This window comes from Salminus brasiliensis, chromosome 13 (assembly GCF_030463535.1).
Source record: "Salminus brasiliensis chromosome 13, fSalBra1.hap2, whole genome shotgun sequence".
Taxonomy (NCBI): Eukaryota; Metazoa; Chordata; class Actinopteri; order Characiformes; family Bryconidae; genus Salminus; species Salminus brasiliensis.
Window position 1 is genome coordinate 10091095 of NC_132890.1, and position 16012 is coordinate 10107106.

General features: G+C 42.0%; 1 protein-coding gene across 1 annotated transcript in view; it reads left to right on the forward strand.

Annotated features, from left to right (window-relative positions):
* cpne2 (copine II) overlaps positions 1–16004 on the forward strand; it is a 47913-nt gene extending 31909 nt beyond the window's left edge. Inside the window, exons 11-16 of the mRNA XM_072695706.1 lie at positions 1242–1375; positions 2206–2260; positions 2958–3009; positions 4120–4253; positions 14585–14821; positions 15455–16004. Coding sequence (XP_072551807.1) covers positions 1242–1375; positions 2206–2260; positions 2958–3009; positions 4120–4253; positions 14585–14821; positions 15455–15562 — 720 coding nt within the window. The 3' untranslated portion in view covers positions 15563–16004. The remainder of the gene's footprint in view (positions 1–1241; positions 1376–2205; positions 2261–2957; positions 3010–4119; positions 4254–14584; positions 14822–15454) is intronic.
* Positions 16005–16012: the final 8 nt, after the last annotated feature.

The window sequence follows — 16012 nt, forward strand, 5'->3', positions numbered from 1 at the left end:
ACAGTGCTGCTGGCTCATAGTTGCGATAGTAGTTAGAGCTGTAAACCTTGTATCTGTGTTCTGCACAGTATTGTTGCTGTAGCACCAAAGAATGGTGAGGCCGTCGTGCTAAAATGACTGCAGAACAGTTTTCTGGGTGCTAATACATCAATATGACCTGTCCAGGGAGTTCTAAGAGGTTGGTGGTCATTTTCAGTATCACTGAAAAAAATAAAGCAGCATTATTGTTTTTTTTGCTTCTGGATCCCCCATTGCAGATGAGGAGTGTCATTGAAAGAAGCATGTGATCTGAGGTGGTAGAGTAAGATTACAGGATTTTACACAAATGATTCGAGGATATGCAGTGTTTCGCAGTTCACACAAGCTGTGTCCTGTCTGCTCTGCCAAAGTTACATAGTGCAGTTAGCAATATGTTAATCCTGGAGTAGCGTTTCCATAAAATTGTAAAATTGCAACATAATGTTGCTTTAACAAAGTGTCTCATTAGACAATCATCCTGACAAATGTTTTGAGACAGGGAAGAGTACAGTCTAGAGTACAGTTTAGAGTACAGTCTCTTTCTCATAGACAAACTTTGAACCTTACCTCTGATGATGCACGATTCATGTTTGAAGATTGTTAGCTTGAAATAGCTAATGCTAATGCTAATTGCTAGTGATTGGAGGACAAAATACTAAGCTGGGTTTTGGAAATGATTTATGTATGTTCATAAACAAAGACCAGAGTCTGAGCGCTCACAGAAAACTAATGTCTGAAACAGCTTTTGTAAAAGCTTAAACAAGCATGGACGTTTAAAGAGGGGGCTATGGCCACCCATGCCCCACCTTGATGCCAGACCTAAACATACAGCCCTGTGTTACCCACCTATTTTTCTCAAAAGTGACACATGACAGGCAGAGAGCTAATCCATGAAAGATTTCCAACTTGTTCAGTGAATATCTGCCATGTAATGAGCAGAACAGGCAGAATATGCTTCCTGCTATGAGATACAATGGTGTATTGAGAAGAATAGCCTCCGCCATTGGAACACTGTGTTTAACAAACCGCTCTGAGTAGTAGCGCTAAGTGAAGCTCAAATCCCAAATGTGTGTGAATGCATTGTTAAAAATTCCATCATTGTAAAACAATAGTATTCATGAAAATCAGCAGTGTTCCTAGATTACCATTCCTCTGAGATCTAAATACATAAATACAACCTATTATTTATATGTGCGTGTGTGTGTGTGCATGCATCCCACCAGGTTGGCATTGACTTCACAGCCTCCAATGGCAACCCTAGGGAGCCGTCCTCTCTACACTACATCAACCCGCTGGGCAGCAACGAGTATCTTTCTGCCATCTGGGCTGTGGGACAAATCATACAAGACTATGATTCGTAAGCGTCCGCATTATACTACCACTACAAACATGCTGCAGTTCCTTTGTTTATTTATATAATACTCCTTCTGTCTTTAAATCTGGGGCTTATTATTCAGTTTTTATATCTTAAGGCTTATTATTTACTGGCTGCTATGAATTATTCTGTAACTACTGTGAGAAATTGTTGTGTATATTGTTGCTGTCTCGCAAAAACCTTACATCAACATTGTTGACGTTTTTGACTTTTTGACACATGAATCTTTCAGTTTCTTTCAGTACATTGTGTCAAAATTTTGTGAATGGACCAATACAAATGCTGCAAAAGAACTTGGAATAAAATATGTTTACATTGACTTCCGCTGAAAGTTACGAAGCTTGACACTGATAGTATAAATACAGTACTCTGCCGAAGTCTAAGACACCTGTGAAAATTAAAGTAAAAAGCTACTTTTATGGACAATAAGAGTTTGTTTGCTCAGAACATTAATATTAGAAATACCATTCATACAGAAAATCATGGTTTTATATCACTGTGTTCTTTAAAACACCTCCAAAGTTCCCTTTATGGGAGTATTTGCTCTCCAAGCTTTGCTCTTCAAACTAGCTCACAAGATCTCAACTACTTCCTTTATAATGACACATTCTTGTTATTTTTTACTGTATTTGTTTACCTGCATCTGTTCTAATGGAGTGTGGAGTTTCTACAAGCAACAAGCTCTTATTGCTGTGCTTTTGAATAATGGGCTAAGGTGCACAGTATTGCGCATATATATGCAGTATATTGTGGGCCACAATATTTTAATGATCTGATAAGTTGTGGTTTTCTTTTGTGCTCTCCGTTCGCAGAGACAAAATGTTTCCTGCACTTGGATTTGGGGCTCAACTCCCACCTGACTGGAAGGTGAGAAAGTGTGTGTATGTGGGTGAGTTTGTTTGTGTGTGAGAGAATTTGCAGTTTTAGGTGTAAGCGTGTAAGTAATTCAACTTGGAAGCTGAATGGAAATGAGGAAAGCTAAACAAAAACAGCGAAAGACACTGTGGAAGGTAGAAAAGGCAGAAATGGAGAGATGAAGAAAACATATAATACATGCATATCTCAGTGATTATGCAACTGTCATCCCATCTGGGTTGCCATGGCATTGGACTGATGAATAGGACAAGTGAGAGAGGGAGGAAAGGCGAGGAAACAGGAGGGGTGTGTAGTGCCCTTTAAAGAGAAGACTTTGGGATTTGTAGACCAGAGAATAACAGAATTGGTTCATCCTTAAGGAAAACAGTGTCAGCAGCCATCCAGGAAGAATGTGGAGCAGGAGCAAAGCAGAGACCATATGTGATAAAGATATTGGGATTACATATCATCAACCTGGCATCCAAAACTTCACGTTTTACATGATGCATTACAACATTCGTAATTGCAAGTTTTTAACAGAAATCACAAAGTCATAATACTCTAAGCTACTTATAAGCAATCATACAGGCTTATACCAGGCATTATATATTGTTACAAATGCGAATAAACGATTGTTAATAAACTGTTAAGATCTGAGTTATCTTTTTATACATTCTCATATTGTTTACACTGTCTTCTAATACAACAGGTGTCCCATGAATTTGCCATAAACTTTGACCCTACCAATCCGTTCTGTGCAGGTGAGGACACCATCCTCTACACACATATGTTTAAGACAACAGAAATACAACTTAAACTTAAAATTCTAAGATTCATAAAATGCACCAGATTTTGTTCATAAATGCAGATTGTAAGGTGTTTTAAAGTTTGATTTATACCTATACTAATACTGGTTAGAGCCTCCTTTTGCTCTCAGCTTGGATTGCATGAATTGCGTCATGTGCTTCCCAGAGGAATTGCTGTTCCTATTCTACCAAATGCCATCAATATTCTATTGGATTGGATTAGATTTGGTGACTAGGAACACTCAAGAACACTGAACTCATGTCATGTTCATGAAACCAGTCTAAGATGACTTTTGCTTTGTGATCAGCATGTGGAAGTAGCCTGGACTGTTGACACAAGGCAGGTTTGTCCGTAGATTCAGGCTGTTACTGACAAATTCTGACCTTGCCATCTGTGTGCCTCAGATGAGATACATCACAGCAGGCTGTATTTTTCTAGTATTCTACTGTTCAGTTACTGTGCCTGTGTCCACTGCAGCCTCAGCTTTCTATTCTTGGCTGACAGAAGTGGAACCTGACGTGGTGTTTCGCTGTTGTAGCCCATCCTCCTCAAGATTTGATGTGTTGTGAGAAGCTTTTCTGCTCACTACATTTGAGTTACAATACAGAGTTGCTGCCGTTTTGTCAGCTCCAACCAGTCTGGCCATTCTCTGTCAGCCGTTTCCATTTGCAGAACTGCCGCTCACAGGATGTTTTTGGTCTTTATTGCACTTCTCTAAATGAGCTCTATAGACTGTTGTGCTAAAAACGCCCTGAGATCAGCAGTTCAAGAAATAATCAATCCAGCCCTTTTGGCACCAGCAATTGAACACTGAAATTCACTGAAACAGTTTTGCTATTGTGGTTTCTAGCACTGCTATACTGGTATCTGTAAACAGTCACAAACAGCTGTCATTAAGCCTGAATTTTATTTGTACCTCTGTCTGTTTTTTATGGCTGATTGGATTTTTCCAACCAAACCATTACTTTAAATGCAGACATGACAAATAGAGAATCCCTGAAATTACTGTTTGGAATCAGGAGCTGTAAGGGTTGCTAACAGCTGCTTTTGTGTGTTGTATGCAGGTGTTGAGGGCATCGTTCAAGCATACTCAACCTGCTTGCCTCATATCCGCTTTTACGGCCCCACCAACTTCGCCCCCATAATCAACCACGTGGCTCGTTTCGCCTCCCAGGCCCTGCAGCAGGACACAGCAGCGGTGAGACATGGCTACACCCCCACATAATTAACATTGCTGCTTCACTCACATTGGTCTTCTAGAGCTACTTACAACACACACACACTGTTAGTGCTTTTAGACGCAAATAAAAAAAAGATACACAAACAGCAAATCTTAAAGCTTAAAGCCATCTCATGTATCTTAGTTCATCTCAGTGCATGGATGGAAATGTGCATTTTTGGTCAGGTCACTGGTTATTATGAGCATAAGATAAGGTCCTGGGCAAGACATTAGCGGCTACTTATTTACATGAATGGAAAGGTAGTGAGTCACAGGCTGGTGTGTGTGTGTGTCTGTGTGTGTGTGCCTGTATATGTGTGGGAGTGTTTAGTGTTTGTGTGTGCATGATTATATTGCAGAGCACACTACAGTACTTAAAAACTTAATTAGTTTAATGGCATTCCAGTAATTTTTTTTCATCTCCGTTTCAGAATCACTCACTTCCTTTGTGTTAGTCCCTCACTTCACAAACAAGAACATAAGAAAGCAGAGTCATGGATCCACACTCATCTCGTATAAATCCTCTCAGAGTACTTTCCATCCTCTTTTGCCAGTGGAACAGTATTCCTCTGTGCACATGTTGCCAAGGGGGCCTCTGAAAGGTCGTCAATGTGCCGGCTGACTACAACACTGCAGAAATGTGTAACCAACCTTCGAGAGTAGGTTGATGAAAACAATGTGTCTCTGTTGGTCCGGATAGCCCCATAGCGTTGCGCTAGTCAAGTTCAGCTCACTGTGTGGGCTCTTTGTGAATGCATGCATTCTCATCCGCAGTTTTAATAGGGGAAGTCTGTAATGCACCCTGTAACATAGACGTGGTGATTTAAGTTTTCATTCTAAGACTAAGTATGCTTTTTCTGCCTCGCTCTTCTTAGTGTTGTCTCATTTTGAAATCTGCATAAACTTCACTATATGTCCCAGTGTTAGTGGACACTCCTTCTAATGAATGCATTTAGGTACCTTAAGTTGCACACACTGATGACACAAATGCGTAAATGCACATACATACACACAGAAAGTCCCCATAGAGAAGCATTTCCAGTATAATAGGACTATCTGCAGCAGATAAACATAAACCTATTGGCACCATGCCTAATGCCAGGCATGGGCAAGAGGGTATAAAGCCCCCCTGTGGAGCAGTGGAACTGTGTTCTCTGGGATAAACATTCAGTACTTTTGGGATGAGTTAGGGATGACGTAGTATGGTTATCATCCTACTTACCTCTCTAATGCTCTGACTGATTGAAGACAATCAAATCCTTACAGCAGTGCTCCAAAATCTAGTGCAAATGTTTCCCCTGGACAGTAAAGAAAGTTACCCAACAAAACCAGGACCGGATAAACTCTTTTTATTAGCCCTGCTTGTGAATGAACAGGTGTCCCAATACTTTTGTCCAAATGGTGTACTACATTGCACCATATGGTTCTTTTCCAGGACACTCCAAAGGTGACTGACATGTTTTATTGTCTCTGTCACAGTCGGTATTAGTTAAAGGGTATTTACAGGGTGTGAACCATATAGGTTAATGTATAGTCCCACCCTGTGCTGGGTTGTTTCTTGGTGAGAATGGCACTGCATCAAGGGAGTTAATGAAAAGCCTAGAGTAACTTCAATATGTGGCATTTGCATGTAAATAAGTTTTAATACCATGGGTTGGTGATAAGAGCTCATAATATCACTTTTTATGTCAGTTATATATTAGTTATGTATGTCATATTGTTATGTACTAGAGATGGATCGATTTGTGTTTTTGGGGCCAATACCTATCGCTGAATGTTCTTTCAGCTCAAACGGTCATTTGCAGATATCAATCTAGGACGCTGTTGGATACTACAAGAATCTTCCCAGGCAGACTTTGTACTTTGTAGTGTTCTGTACACTGTTTCACTTTGACACTTTGAGCACTCGTTGCAAGAGCTGATGAATTCCTGGGTAGGTTAGAGTGGAAACGGGCTGAAAACGGCTGCTCACCTTGCAATAAAAGCTCCATCACTTTGGATGTGATTCCTTTAGCTTTTCAATTGTTGCTGCTGTTCTGTTGGCTGTGGTTTGAACATGATCTTTGCTGTTTGCTCTTTTGTGTGGTTAGATGTGTAGAGGTAGAGCTCCATCAGTCACTAAGTGTTGGACTCTCGAGAGGGCCAGTGGTGTTAGAAGTCTTTGCTCTGCTTCCTCTGTGAGGCGTGTTAGTTTTACACGTTCTACAAACATGTGACTTTAAGAAAAAATAACCCCAAAAAAAGAACTCCAAGGAAGCCAGTTATTTGGCCTCCTCTTGCACAGTCTCTTTATCTGTTTGTTTCCCTCCTGTTTTTGTCTCACTTATCCTTAACTCTGTTATGCGTATTATAGCTGGTTGCCTCAATAGTGTTCCAGTTTGCTACAGCTAAAAAGGGCAGGTCACTGGTTCATGTTTGCTCTAGTGAACTTTTATTCCAAGCAAATTCATTCAGGTGCAAAAAGGAATGAAAAGGTGTTGTGTGCAGCAGCATATCCCGGTGACAGGGTCATGCCCAAGTTTTATCTGATGGGCGTAGGAAGCAATGGCTAGCTGGTTTGGCCTGATTCCACAGAAGAGCTACTGTAGCACAAATTGCTGAAAAAGTGGTCTTTTGGAGTCTATACCTCGTCCATATGAATGCCACCAGAGCTGTTTTGGCAACACAAGTGGGACCTACATAATGTTAGGCAGGTGTTTTTTATGTTATGGGACAGTGGTGTATGTACACTGTCAGTTAGTAAAACTTTGGTATTGTGTATTGTTATAATGAACAGAGGTTTTTGTAAAGATTTGCTATGCAAGTTTTCTTTTTTCTGGAAAACCAGCCCTAAATGGTCTGCACAGCACCTGCCCAATCAGCAGCTTAAAAGAACATAAGACAGCATCTTCCATTATCTCTGTAGGCACTGTTCATAGTAAAGGCATGAATTCAGGTAGCGATTCATTAGCAGCTGCTGGATCTACAGCTCATTAGCAGCATCCTATGGGGCTTCTCACTTCTCCCTACATGGGTGTACAAGTGCCTGTGATTGAGTCATCTTAAAGCAAATCCTCTTTCAGAGCAGTGTGCATATGCAAATGGGAGTATGTTTATTCAGAAGTGTCCAGTGGTACGCTTAGGAGGTGTGCGGGTGCACCCATGTGGCCACATGCACACCAGAATCTCGTACAACAGAGCTGACCCTACATCGGCAGCGCCTAATTGCTTGGTAAGAAAACCTACAAAATGCGCCTCTGGTTGTCAGTTCAAAGTCTGCTGAGGTGCTTTGAGCGGGCGCAGTCGCGCTCGCAATTTCTCCGCGCTCTTATTATCAGCCCAGCGGAGAACCGCCATTAAAATCCCTTTTCAATTAAAGCTATTTATAGAGGCTGATTCAGTGAACAAATGTTCTCCTTTTTTCTCCCCTGTTGTTCATGGGTTTTAATGACTAAGCGCCCTCAGGTCTGCGCTGTTTGCCGGCCAGCGGTGCGGTCAGCCCGAGACAAGCAGAGAGAGAAAAAGAGATTCAGAGAGAGGGGCGGGGGTGCTTTTGTTGTTTTTTGTTGCTTTGTTGAGGTGCTGCAAAAAAACATCATTACAGACAGAACCCAGGTAAACAGTTGGAGGATTCTGATTACAGCTCTGGACACACAGCCGCTCGCAGAGTGGTTAGTTTAGAGAGCGATGGACACCAGGCTAGTTCCACGCCTGTCCGACGCAGATAACGCTGCCTGACATGAAATCAAGGAAGCAGCTGCCAGTGAGCAGTACACTGTCATTCTAAGCATGTTGAAGCACAGTGAATGTCCAAATTAGGCTGTGGACGGCGGCTTTGTTACGTTCTCAGGACAGCAGCAGCAACACCGCCCAGGTCAGTGCAAATGCCCTGGAAGGATGACCTCTCATTGTCTAAAGGCAAAGGCAAGCGCACACACTCTGTGACTAATGTGTTGTGCCGAGTAGGAGGATATAATAGTTATTATTTAACCTCCTTCAAGAAGGCCTTGAGTGCTTTTTGTCCCTAATTGCACCCTGTCGCCCCACAGAGATAAAAATGGGTAGAGAGAGAAGGAGTCTTCTGATCTATGCTAGGTGGAGGGGAGGGGACTAGTGCGGCTATACTGAAGAACAATTCAGGAAAATGGGAAAAAGATTTATAGTTTTACAGTTTTTACATCTCATTGCACCATTACACATTGTATTTATAGGAAGGGGAAACAATATAATCAAATCTGAAACATAGTCTAAGGGATTTATCTATTATTTTAAGTTGTTCTTTGATGTAGAAATAGTATGTATGTGACTTTGGTTGAGGTATGTGACTTTGGTTGAGGTTAAAAATCCAGTCTGGTTCATCTGAGATAGACTAATTTGTTTTGTAGAGGAAGTAGATGTTGGAGAGATTATGCAAGTGTTAGCTTTTAGCCTAGCGTGGACCCCCATTTGCTAACCCACTGGCAAAGGAATATCGTGGTCACGAGGCCTGGTTCACTTAGCAACCCATATTCCCATAACTAACAGAGATGAGGTGATGAGCTGCTCTCTATTATCAACAACATCATGTTCTCCCAAATTAGCCGTAGCACTTCCCTAGTGGGCTGGTGGTGTAAATAAAATGAGTCTAGACTGTAGACTAAAACTGAGGGTTTTAGTACTGGCCTGTTTTCCAGCTCTGTTTTGGTTATGCCTGAATTTCTTTTGAATGCAGAGACAACAGTGTCCGAGGTGCACAATATATCATGTCCATATACCAAACTCTTATTGTTCAACTATGGCAACATTAATACAGTTAGACATTCTAGAGCAGCCCTTCAAGCAGCTGTTCTGGTTTTCTAAAATTCTGAAATAACTGACTCCATCTTTTCCTCCATAAATCAGATAAATAGGCTTTTAGTGGGAAACGTCTCTTAATTGACCACCACAATAAATTATTTTCCAGAAGCTGGATTACACAACAGCTCATTTTGAGTGTGTTAATGTTGCGCTGCTGAACACATCCCTCGGTGCGCATTACAGCGTCTTGCTTCTGAGCGCTGACTTGGCGGACCTTTGACTGCATGTATCTGTATGTTCCCTGCTTGCCGCAGTGTGTGTGTGGCTCTCTAACCGGGATAATGAGACACTAATGAGCCCAACTGTTAGCACATTAAAGGCCCAGACTTCAGAGAGGGCCCGGCAGGGAATGCAGGGATGCTGTCGTACACAGCCCAGTGCTGGTGGCTCCTCGCAGGGGAAGTGGTCTGGTGCAGGAGGGCGGGAAGCTGGAGGATATCTGAGAGACTTGGTTTGTGTGGGAGGAAACGATGGAAGGGAAAACAGACGTGAGTGGAGCCTAGCAGTTACAGGTGTGTGTGAGTGTGTGCGTGCACAGAGCGTATGTGTGCGTGGGTTTCCATGCCTGATTGGTCTTCTGTGTGTCAACTATAGTAATATTGGTAGTAATATCTCTAATAATGTTTGCTATGCTAGAGCCATCTAAACTTGTTAAATTAGCAAGTGAATTGTATAGAACTGTATTCACATACAGTCATTTGAAAAACATTTGGACACCCCACACAAACCTTGACATACAGACATTCATCATCTTCATTTTAACAATAGTGATGGAGGTAATATAACTAAACACATACAACTGAAGAAACGGCTTTAAAATGTTAAAATGTAATTAGTAGAAATGTAAATTTCTTGTGAGGCAAATGTTAGAACACCCTACATTTATTGCTACCAGGTGCAGCACGTCAGCTGCAGACGATTAGTGTGTGGTTAGAGTGGATTTTGGAGGAGCCGGTCTTTTTTAAACCTCAGACCTCAGATTTGGTTTGCTCTCGATTGGTGACTGGGATCACCATAGCAAGATCCAAAGAGCTCTCTGAGGCCTTCAGAAAGAGTGATGCAGATGTTTCTGGGAAGATATAAAAAAAAAAATCCAGAAAATAATGTACATGTGAAACAACTGCCAACATGGCCAGGTCAGGCTATCTTTGCAAGTTCAACCTAAGAGCAGACCACAAAATGTAGAAATCATTCTCAGACAATTCTAAAATGTCACAGGATCTACAGGGAGCTCTTGCCACAATTTAGGTGACCATACCGCTGTCAAAAAAACATCACTGCATGACTCAAAATACACAACGCGCGAACCCCTGTGAATACTGTAGACATTTATACCTCACTGTCTGTATTTGTAATGTTTTCTAAAATGAAAGGTGACAGTAAACAAAAAACTCACTTTATATGAAGCCAAGTTACAAAGGTGTGAGTCAATGCGTCTCAACAGTGCAGTGGGCCAATGGGTGGGGCTCAAGCACAGCGATTGTGTTGTTTTTGCGTCATTGTTACAATAATTAATTTTTACACAACCTTTTTTCAGCTTCTGTTTATCCAGCAAAATTGAAAAGGCTATTTTTGTTACTGCGACTTTAATACAGATATAAGGTGAAAGAGCTATGTTTCTCATTGGCTCATTGGTCCTTTTATTGTACCTCATTCGTAAAGCATTCTAAGTTGAAACCCTGCTGACAGCTGCTGTATGAATGATCAGAGCTAAGCTGTGGGAGGATGAATAGGTGGCGCATAACTTATATATTATATTAATTTATTTATATAATAAATCATCATTTATTTATTATTTACACAAAACACAAAAACTTCAACAGAGAACATACCTAAAGCTAGGTTCATGTTAGCTAAATCTTTGCAGCCAGAAAAGTAGCACGCGGTGTATATGTTGAGCAGGCAGCATGGAACAGTTAAGCAGCTTGTCCGTTTCTATCCCACCCTGGGTGAGGACAGTGGGGAAGCTTGACTCAGTGCCTGCAGGAATTGTTGCTCATGTCCTCCCAGCATTACATTGTGCCCTTAGGGCAGGGGGCATGGCCTTGGCTAGCTCTGCAGTTCTTTTCCACATGAACACACTGCATGGCTTTCCACAGCTTCACATAATGGCCTTCGATTTAGTCCTCTGTTATTATCAGGGCTATGTTACGGCAAAACGAAAGCTAAGCGTTTGAACAAGCAGTGCTGATTACTCACTTAATTATACGGGGCTCAAGGAGGTCGTTTTGCTTGTAGTTTTAGAATACATCATCCCTGAATTGCTTTGCATATGCAGTGAGCATCGTCTCTTAGATGGAGGCAAAAATGTGATTTTTCCACAATGCAATGAGCAGTAGAAGGGCGAAGGCGAGGAGAGATTTCCACAGAAATATGGGTCGCGGTAAACACTCAGGTCTGAGTTAGCGGTTCAGTGGAGAAGAGCTCACCACTTCTCCTCTATAACAAGATTTATTTAGGTCACACTACAACAGCAAACTCTGTATAAGGCCATTAAATCTTAGTCTGATGATTGATGATCACAGAACATATCCCCTTCCCCTCCCAACAACACACACATACACACACACTTCATGTTATTTTTTTTACCCTGTGATTTTCAGCAATTGTTGAACTGCAAAAAAGAACACGATCTGCTCTGACATTTGTGTGTAGGCGGGCGTACAGCAGGGCTCTATTTCAGGGCCCTTGCTGTTGTAGTACCACAGGACTCCAAAGAAGTAATGCGCCATGGGTGTAGAGTAGCAGCAGTTGTGCAGCTGGAAAACAGATTCATTATATGGGCACGCTGAGCAGAGGCAGCGCTCCATGCTAAATGTTAGGGCTGAAGAAGTGCTGCCACGGAAAGCAGCAGGAAGAGGGAAAGTGACAGTGCAAATTCTCTTCCCATACTCACGCCCTCCCCCTCTCTCTCGCTGCCTGCTGGATTGTGAGAAGGGGATGCTTGGGTATTCCCAAACACTTCATCTTTCGAGGACGCTTCCATGATGTACGCTTTCATCTTTCATATCTCACTCAGGGGCTGATTGTGGTTCTGCATTTGAAGGAGACCTTTTTTACTTTCTATTCCCAGTGTATTACAGTTCAGTACTTTGAAAGACAACTGTAAAGAGTATACAACCAATATTGCTTTAATTCAGCATTTTACTGAGCTAATGTGATGCATTTTGCTGTCATTAGGTCTCTGTGAAAATTTTTTAGATGTAAATTTTGACCACTGCTCCCATTAGCTACAGTGGGCAGAGAGGGAAAGTATACAATGGCTGCCTCTCAGGCAGACTGTACATGTTCAGCTTTTAAGCTTGTTTGCACTAAAAGACCAAATACAGTCACTAAATGCGATTACCTAGTGATGCTTAACACAGAAACCTTTGTAACTCTCTATTAAAAAGTAGTTTTTATTTGTGTTTGCCTTGCAGACTGGTGATTTCCATTAGCCTGATTATAGGGAGTTGTCTGTTACATTAGCATAAAGCTAACAGTGGTAAATTTTATAATATATATATATATATATATATATATATATATATACAGCAGAAAAAGGAGAATGAACCACAGGAGAGTATAAACTGGTGATGTGTGAAGCTGAAAACATATTCAGCTGGTTGTTGCTCTGCAAGCTAATGTTATTAGCAACCAGACCCGAAGAGCTAGCCCAGTTATTATTACAGCAACCGCAGCTAGTCATCAGCCACACATTCAACTAACAAACTAGTAGCGTTAGCATTAGCCTTAGCTAATGTCCTATAGCAAGTAATGAAAATAACTTTCTTGAAAAATGCTTCTAATATATGTTACAGTTATATGTCAGTTATAAACATTAGCTAGTGCTAATATGGCTCAGCGGTTAGAGCGATAACAGGGTTGTGGGTTCGATTCCCGGGCTTGGCAAGCTGCCACTGTTGGGCCCTTGAGCAAGGCCCTTTACTCTCTCTGCTCCCCGGGCGCTGGAGTTGGCTGCTCACCGCTCTGGGTGTGTGTGTACTCACTGCCCCTAGATCACTAGTGTGTGTGTGTGTGTGTGTGTGTGTGTGTGTGTGTGTTCACTACCACAGATTAAATGCGGAGGACACATTTTGCTGCACAGTGACAAATATGTGCACCTTTATTTATGTTTTATATACTATCATTATATACTACACCACTTACCTGCAGTCTTGCCAGTTAGGTTTGAGTCTTTTAGGAAAAGTTTCACTGTCAGTCCAACATTGTACTGACCCAGGCTGGAAAGGCAGACACAAAGCCTGCAGGTTTTAGCCGAATGTAGCTGCGACGTTGCCATCAAAAACAAACTTTATCCACTCAGCGCTTCTGTCCTCTGAGACTGGTGGGCAATGTAGCAATTTGCGCTGGTCTGTGCAGCCAACAACAAAACTTAGCTCTTAGCTTCAACAAAATGCTAGCGGGATTGATGCTTGTGATGGAAAAAGGACACTACTTTTGCTAAGGTACTTTTCAAGGAGAACCCAATCTTAACGGCAGGGTGAATCTTATATTTTTAAATGTAGGTAGCTCTTATTTCTCAGTTTGTGGGTTGGCTGGCACCCCAGATACCTAAATGTATGTGCACAAGCACTGACAATGTGATTTTTTAAGCATGTCTCTTTAAAATTGTGATCCTAGCTTATCATCTTGGCATTCCAGTCTTTAGATCTACAAACTATCCGAAGGCATGTTTAGTAAAAAACGGAGCTTTGTAGTAAAGAGATGAGGTCCGTACTGTGGGTTTGTGCCTTGATTCTTTGCTATTTGAAGGCTGTGGCTCTTGGTCCCTTGCTGCAGGCTCATTTGGAAGTAAGGAGGAATGGGGTCTATCTCTCCGCTGTTGCTATGCAACATTGTAGGAACTAGGGATACGAGACAGGGGTGTGCAGTTAGCTGTCTCCTCTGAACATGTTGAGCTGCTCAGGCATGCTGCACGTCTCACAGTTTGCTAAGGTAAAATGAAAGGTGTGACTTGGTTAGGTTTTGGCCTTCACCCTACAAAGACTACAAACCATGTAATACATGCATAATAAAAATAAGCAAAATTTGCTAAAGGTTTGCAATGACAGTTGGAAAGACCTGACCTCTCTAAGGGGGCCCGTCTCACTCCACCCACGGTGCACACAGACTCAGAGAATACAGGGTAAGCAGGTTCTACGGTTCTTCTGCGGTAAATTAAGTGATCTTACAAAAGCATGTGCCACCCAAAAACCCTGATTTGCATGATATTCGGGTAATTGTAGTGGTTTAGGAGCATTGCTATGCAACTGTATATGCTATGTTAACTGTCCCATACTGTGTCAGAATCCCCCGAAATTACTTAATAAATGCCCCAAAATTACTTAATAAAACTGAATAAAATCTTCCATTGAAAGTTAAGGTTATTTCTGTCTCCTGTCTGATATACAGTATTGCATTAAGTATTAAGGTCGTCCTTTATTATCATTAGTATTTAGCTCTATTTGGACCTTCTCTCATGTCTGTGTTTGGGTTTCTCTTCCCCCCTGCAGCAGTACTTCACGCTGCTCATCATCACCGATGGTGTGATAAGTGACATGGATGAGACCCGCCACGCCATAGTGCAAGCTGCCAAACTGCCCATGTCCATCATCATTATCGGTGTGGGCAATGCCGACTTTGCAGCTATGGAGTTCCTGGATGGAGACAGCAGTGTGCTGCGCTCCTATACGGGAGAGGAGGCTGTCCGGGACATAGTGCAGTTCGTCCCGTTCAGGGACTTCCGAAACGTGAGTACTTCTACTTTGCTCTTCTATACACTCATTCTCTTTTTCTCTTCATACCTCTGTCCCTTGGTCTCACCCAGAAGCTGCTTCTTCAACTTCACAAGCAGCTCTTCCATCTCTGGTCCTGTTATGCAAGAACCCATTTAAGTACTCAGCTCCTTAAAGGCTCTGCGTTATTATTCCACAGTTAGGTTACAGGTTGCTGCTCTAAGGTATTACGCTATCAATACTCAGCTGTTTAATTTGACCTCAAGGTATCAGCTTACTCATGTAATCAATAGTGCTGGTGCTGCTGCGTAGCTGCGCGTAGTTTGCTTGTTGTTCTGGATGGGCTCCAGTTCCGGAGCGCACACGTAAACAGAACTTGGCGTGGGAGTGGGGGAGTGGGCGTTCTGAGTGGGCCATGTGACTTCCTCAACAGCAGGAGAGAGCAGACAGCACTCCCTGCGGCACCATTCGCAGTAAATTGAAATTCATTTGAGTACGACAGCGCATTACCCAATCAGCGCGCCTGACATGGCTCCAATTCCGTTTAGGTGACAGCAGCTCTCAGTAAGCTAATGAGCAATTCCGAGGCCCGCGCTGCTTATCAGATGTGCGTTTGACTGCGTTTTCGTGTGTTTGCTGTTTTCACAGGCTCCGAAGGAAACTTTAGCCAAATCAGTATTGGCCGAGCTGCCTCAACAGGTCACACAGTATTTCAAACAGAGGAACCTGTCGCCTAGCAACACAGTGCCGGAGTAAAAGCTTGAGGCCTTGGGTTCACACTGCATGTTGCCAAAATCTACTGTTTACAAAAACCCTTGACCAATTTAAAGGACAAAGCGCATGCTTTTTTTTCTATAAATAATCGTTTTTAATAAATAAATGTTTTTATTTATTGGTCGACATATGCCACCTTATGAGTCGAAATGCAACGTAAGGTCATTTTCTTTTGTGTCAAACACTAACTGCTTCTGTAATATATAGGAGGGAAGAGAACCTTTGACTGAATGTAACTTTATACTTTATGTTCTGTGTTTTAAGAGACGAAGATTAACGGAAGTTTTCTGTACCTTTTCCGTAGTGCTTTGTAATTTTTGTTAATTGTATAGTATCCCAGTCATGGTGATGTTCTTGCTTTTATACAGTTTGGTCAGTCATTTACTTTACAGTACTCAGGTCAATAAATTTCGATTGAAGTGTCGCTTGTGT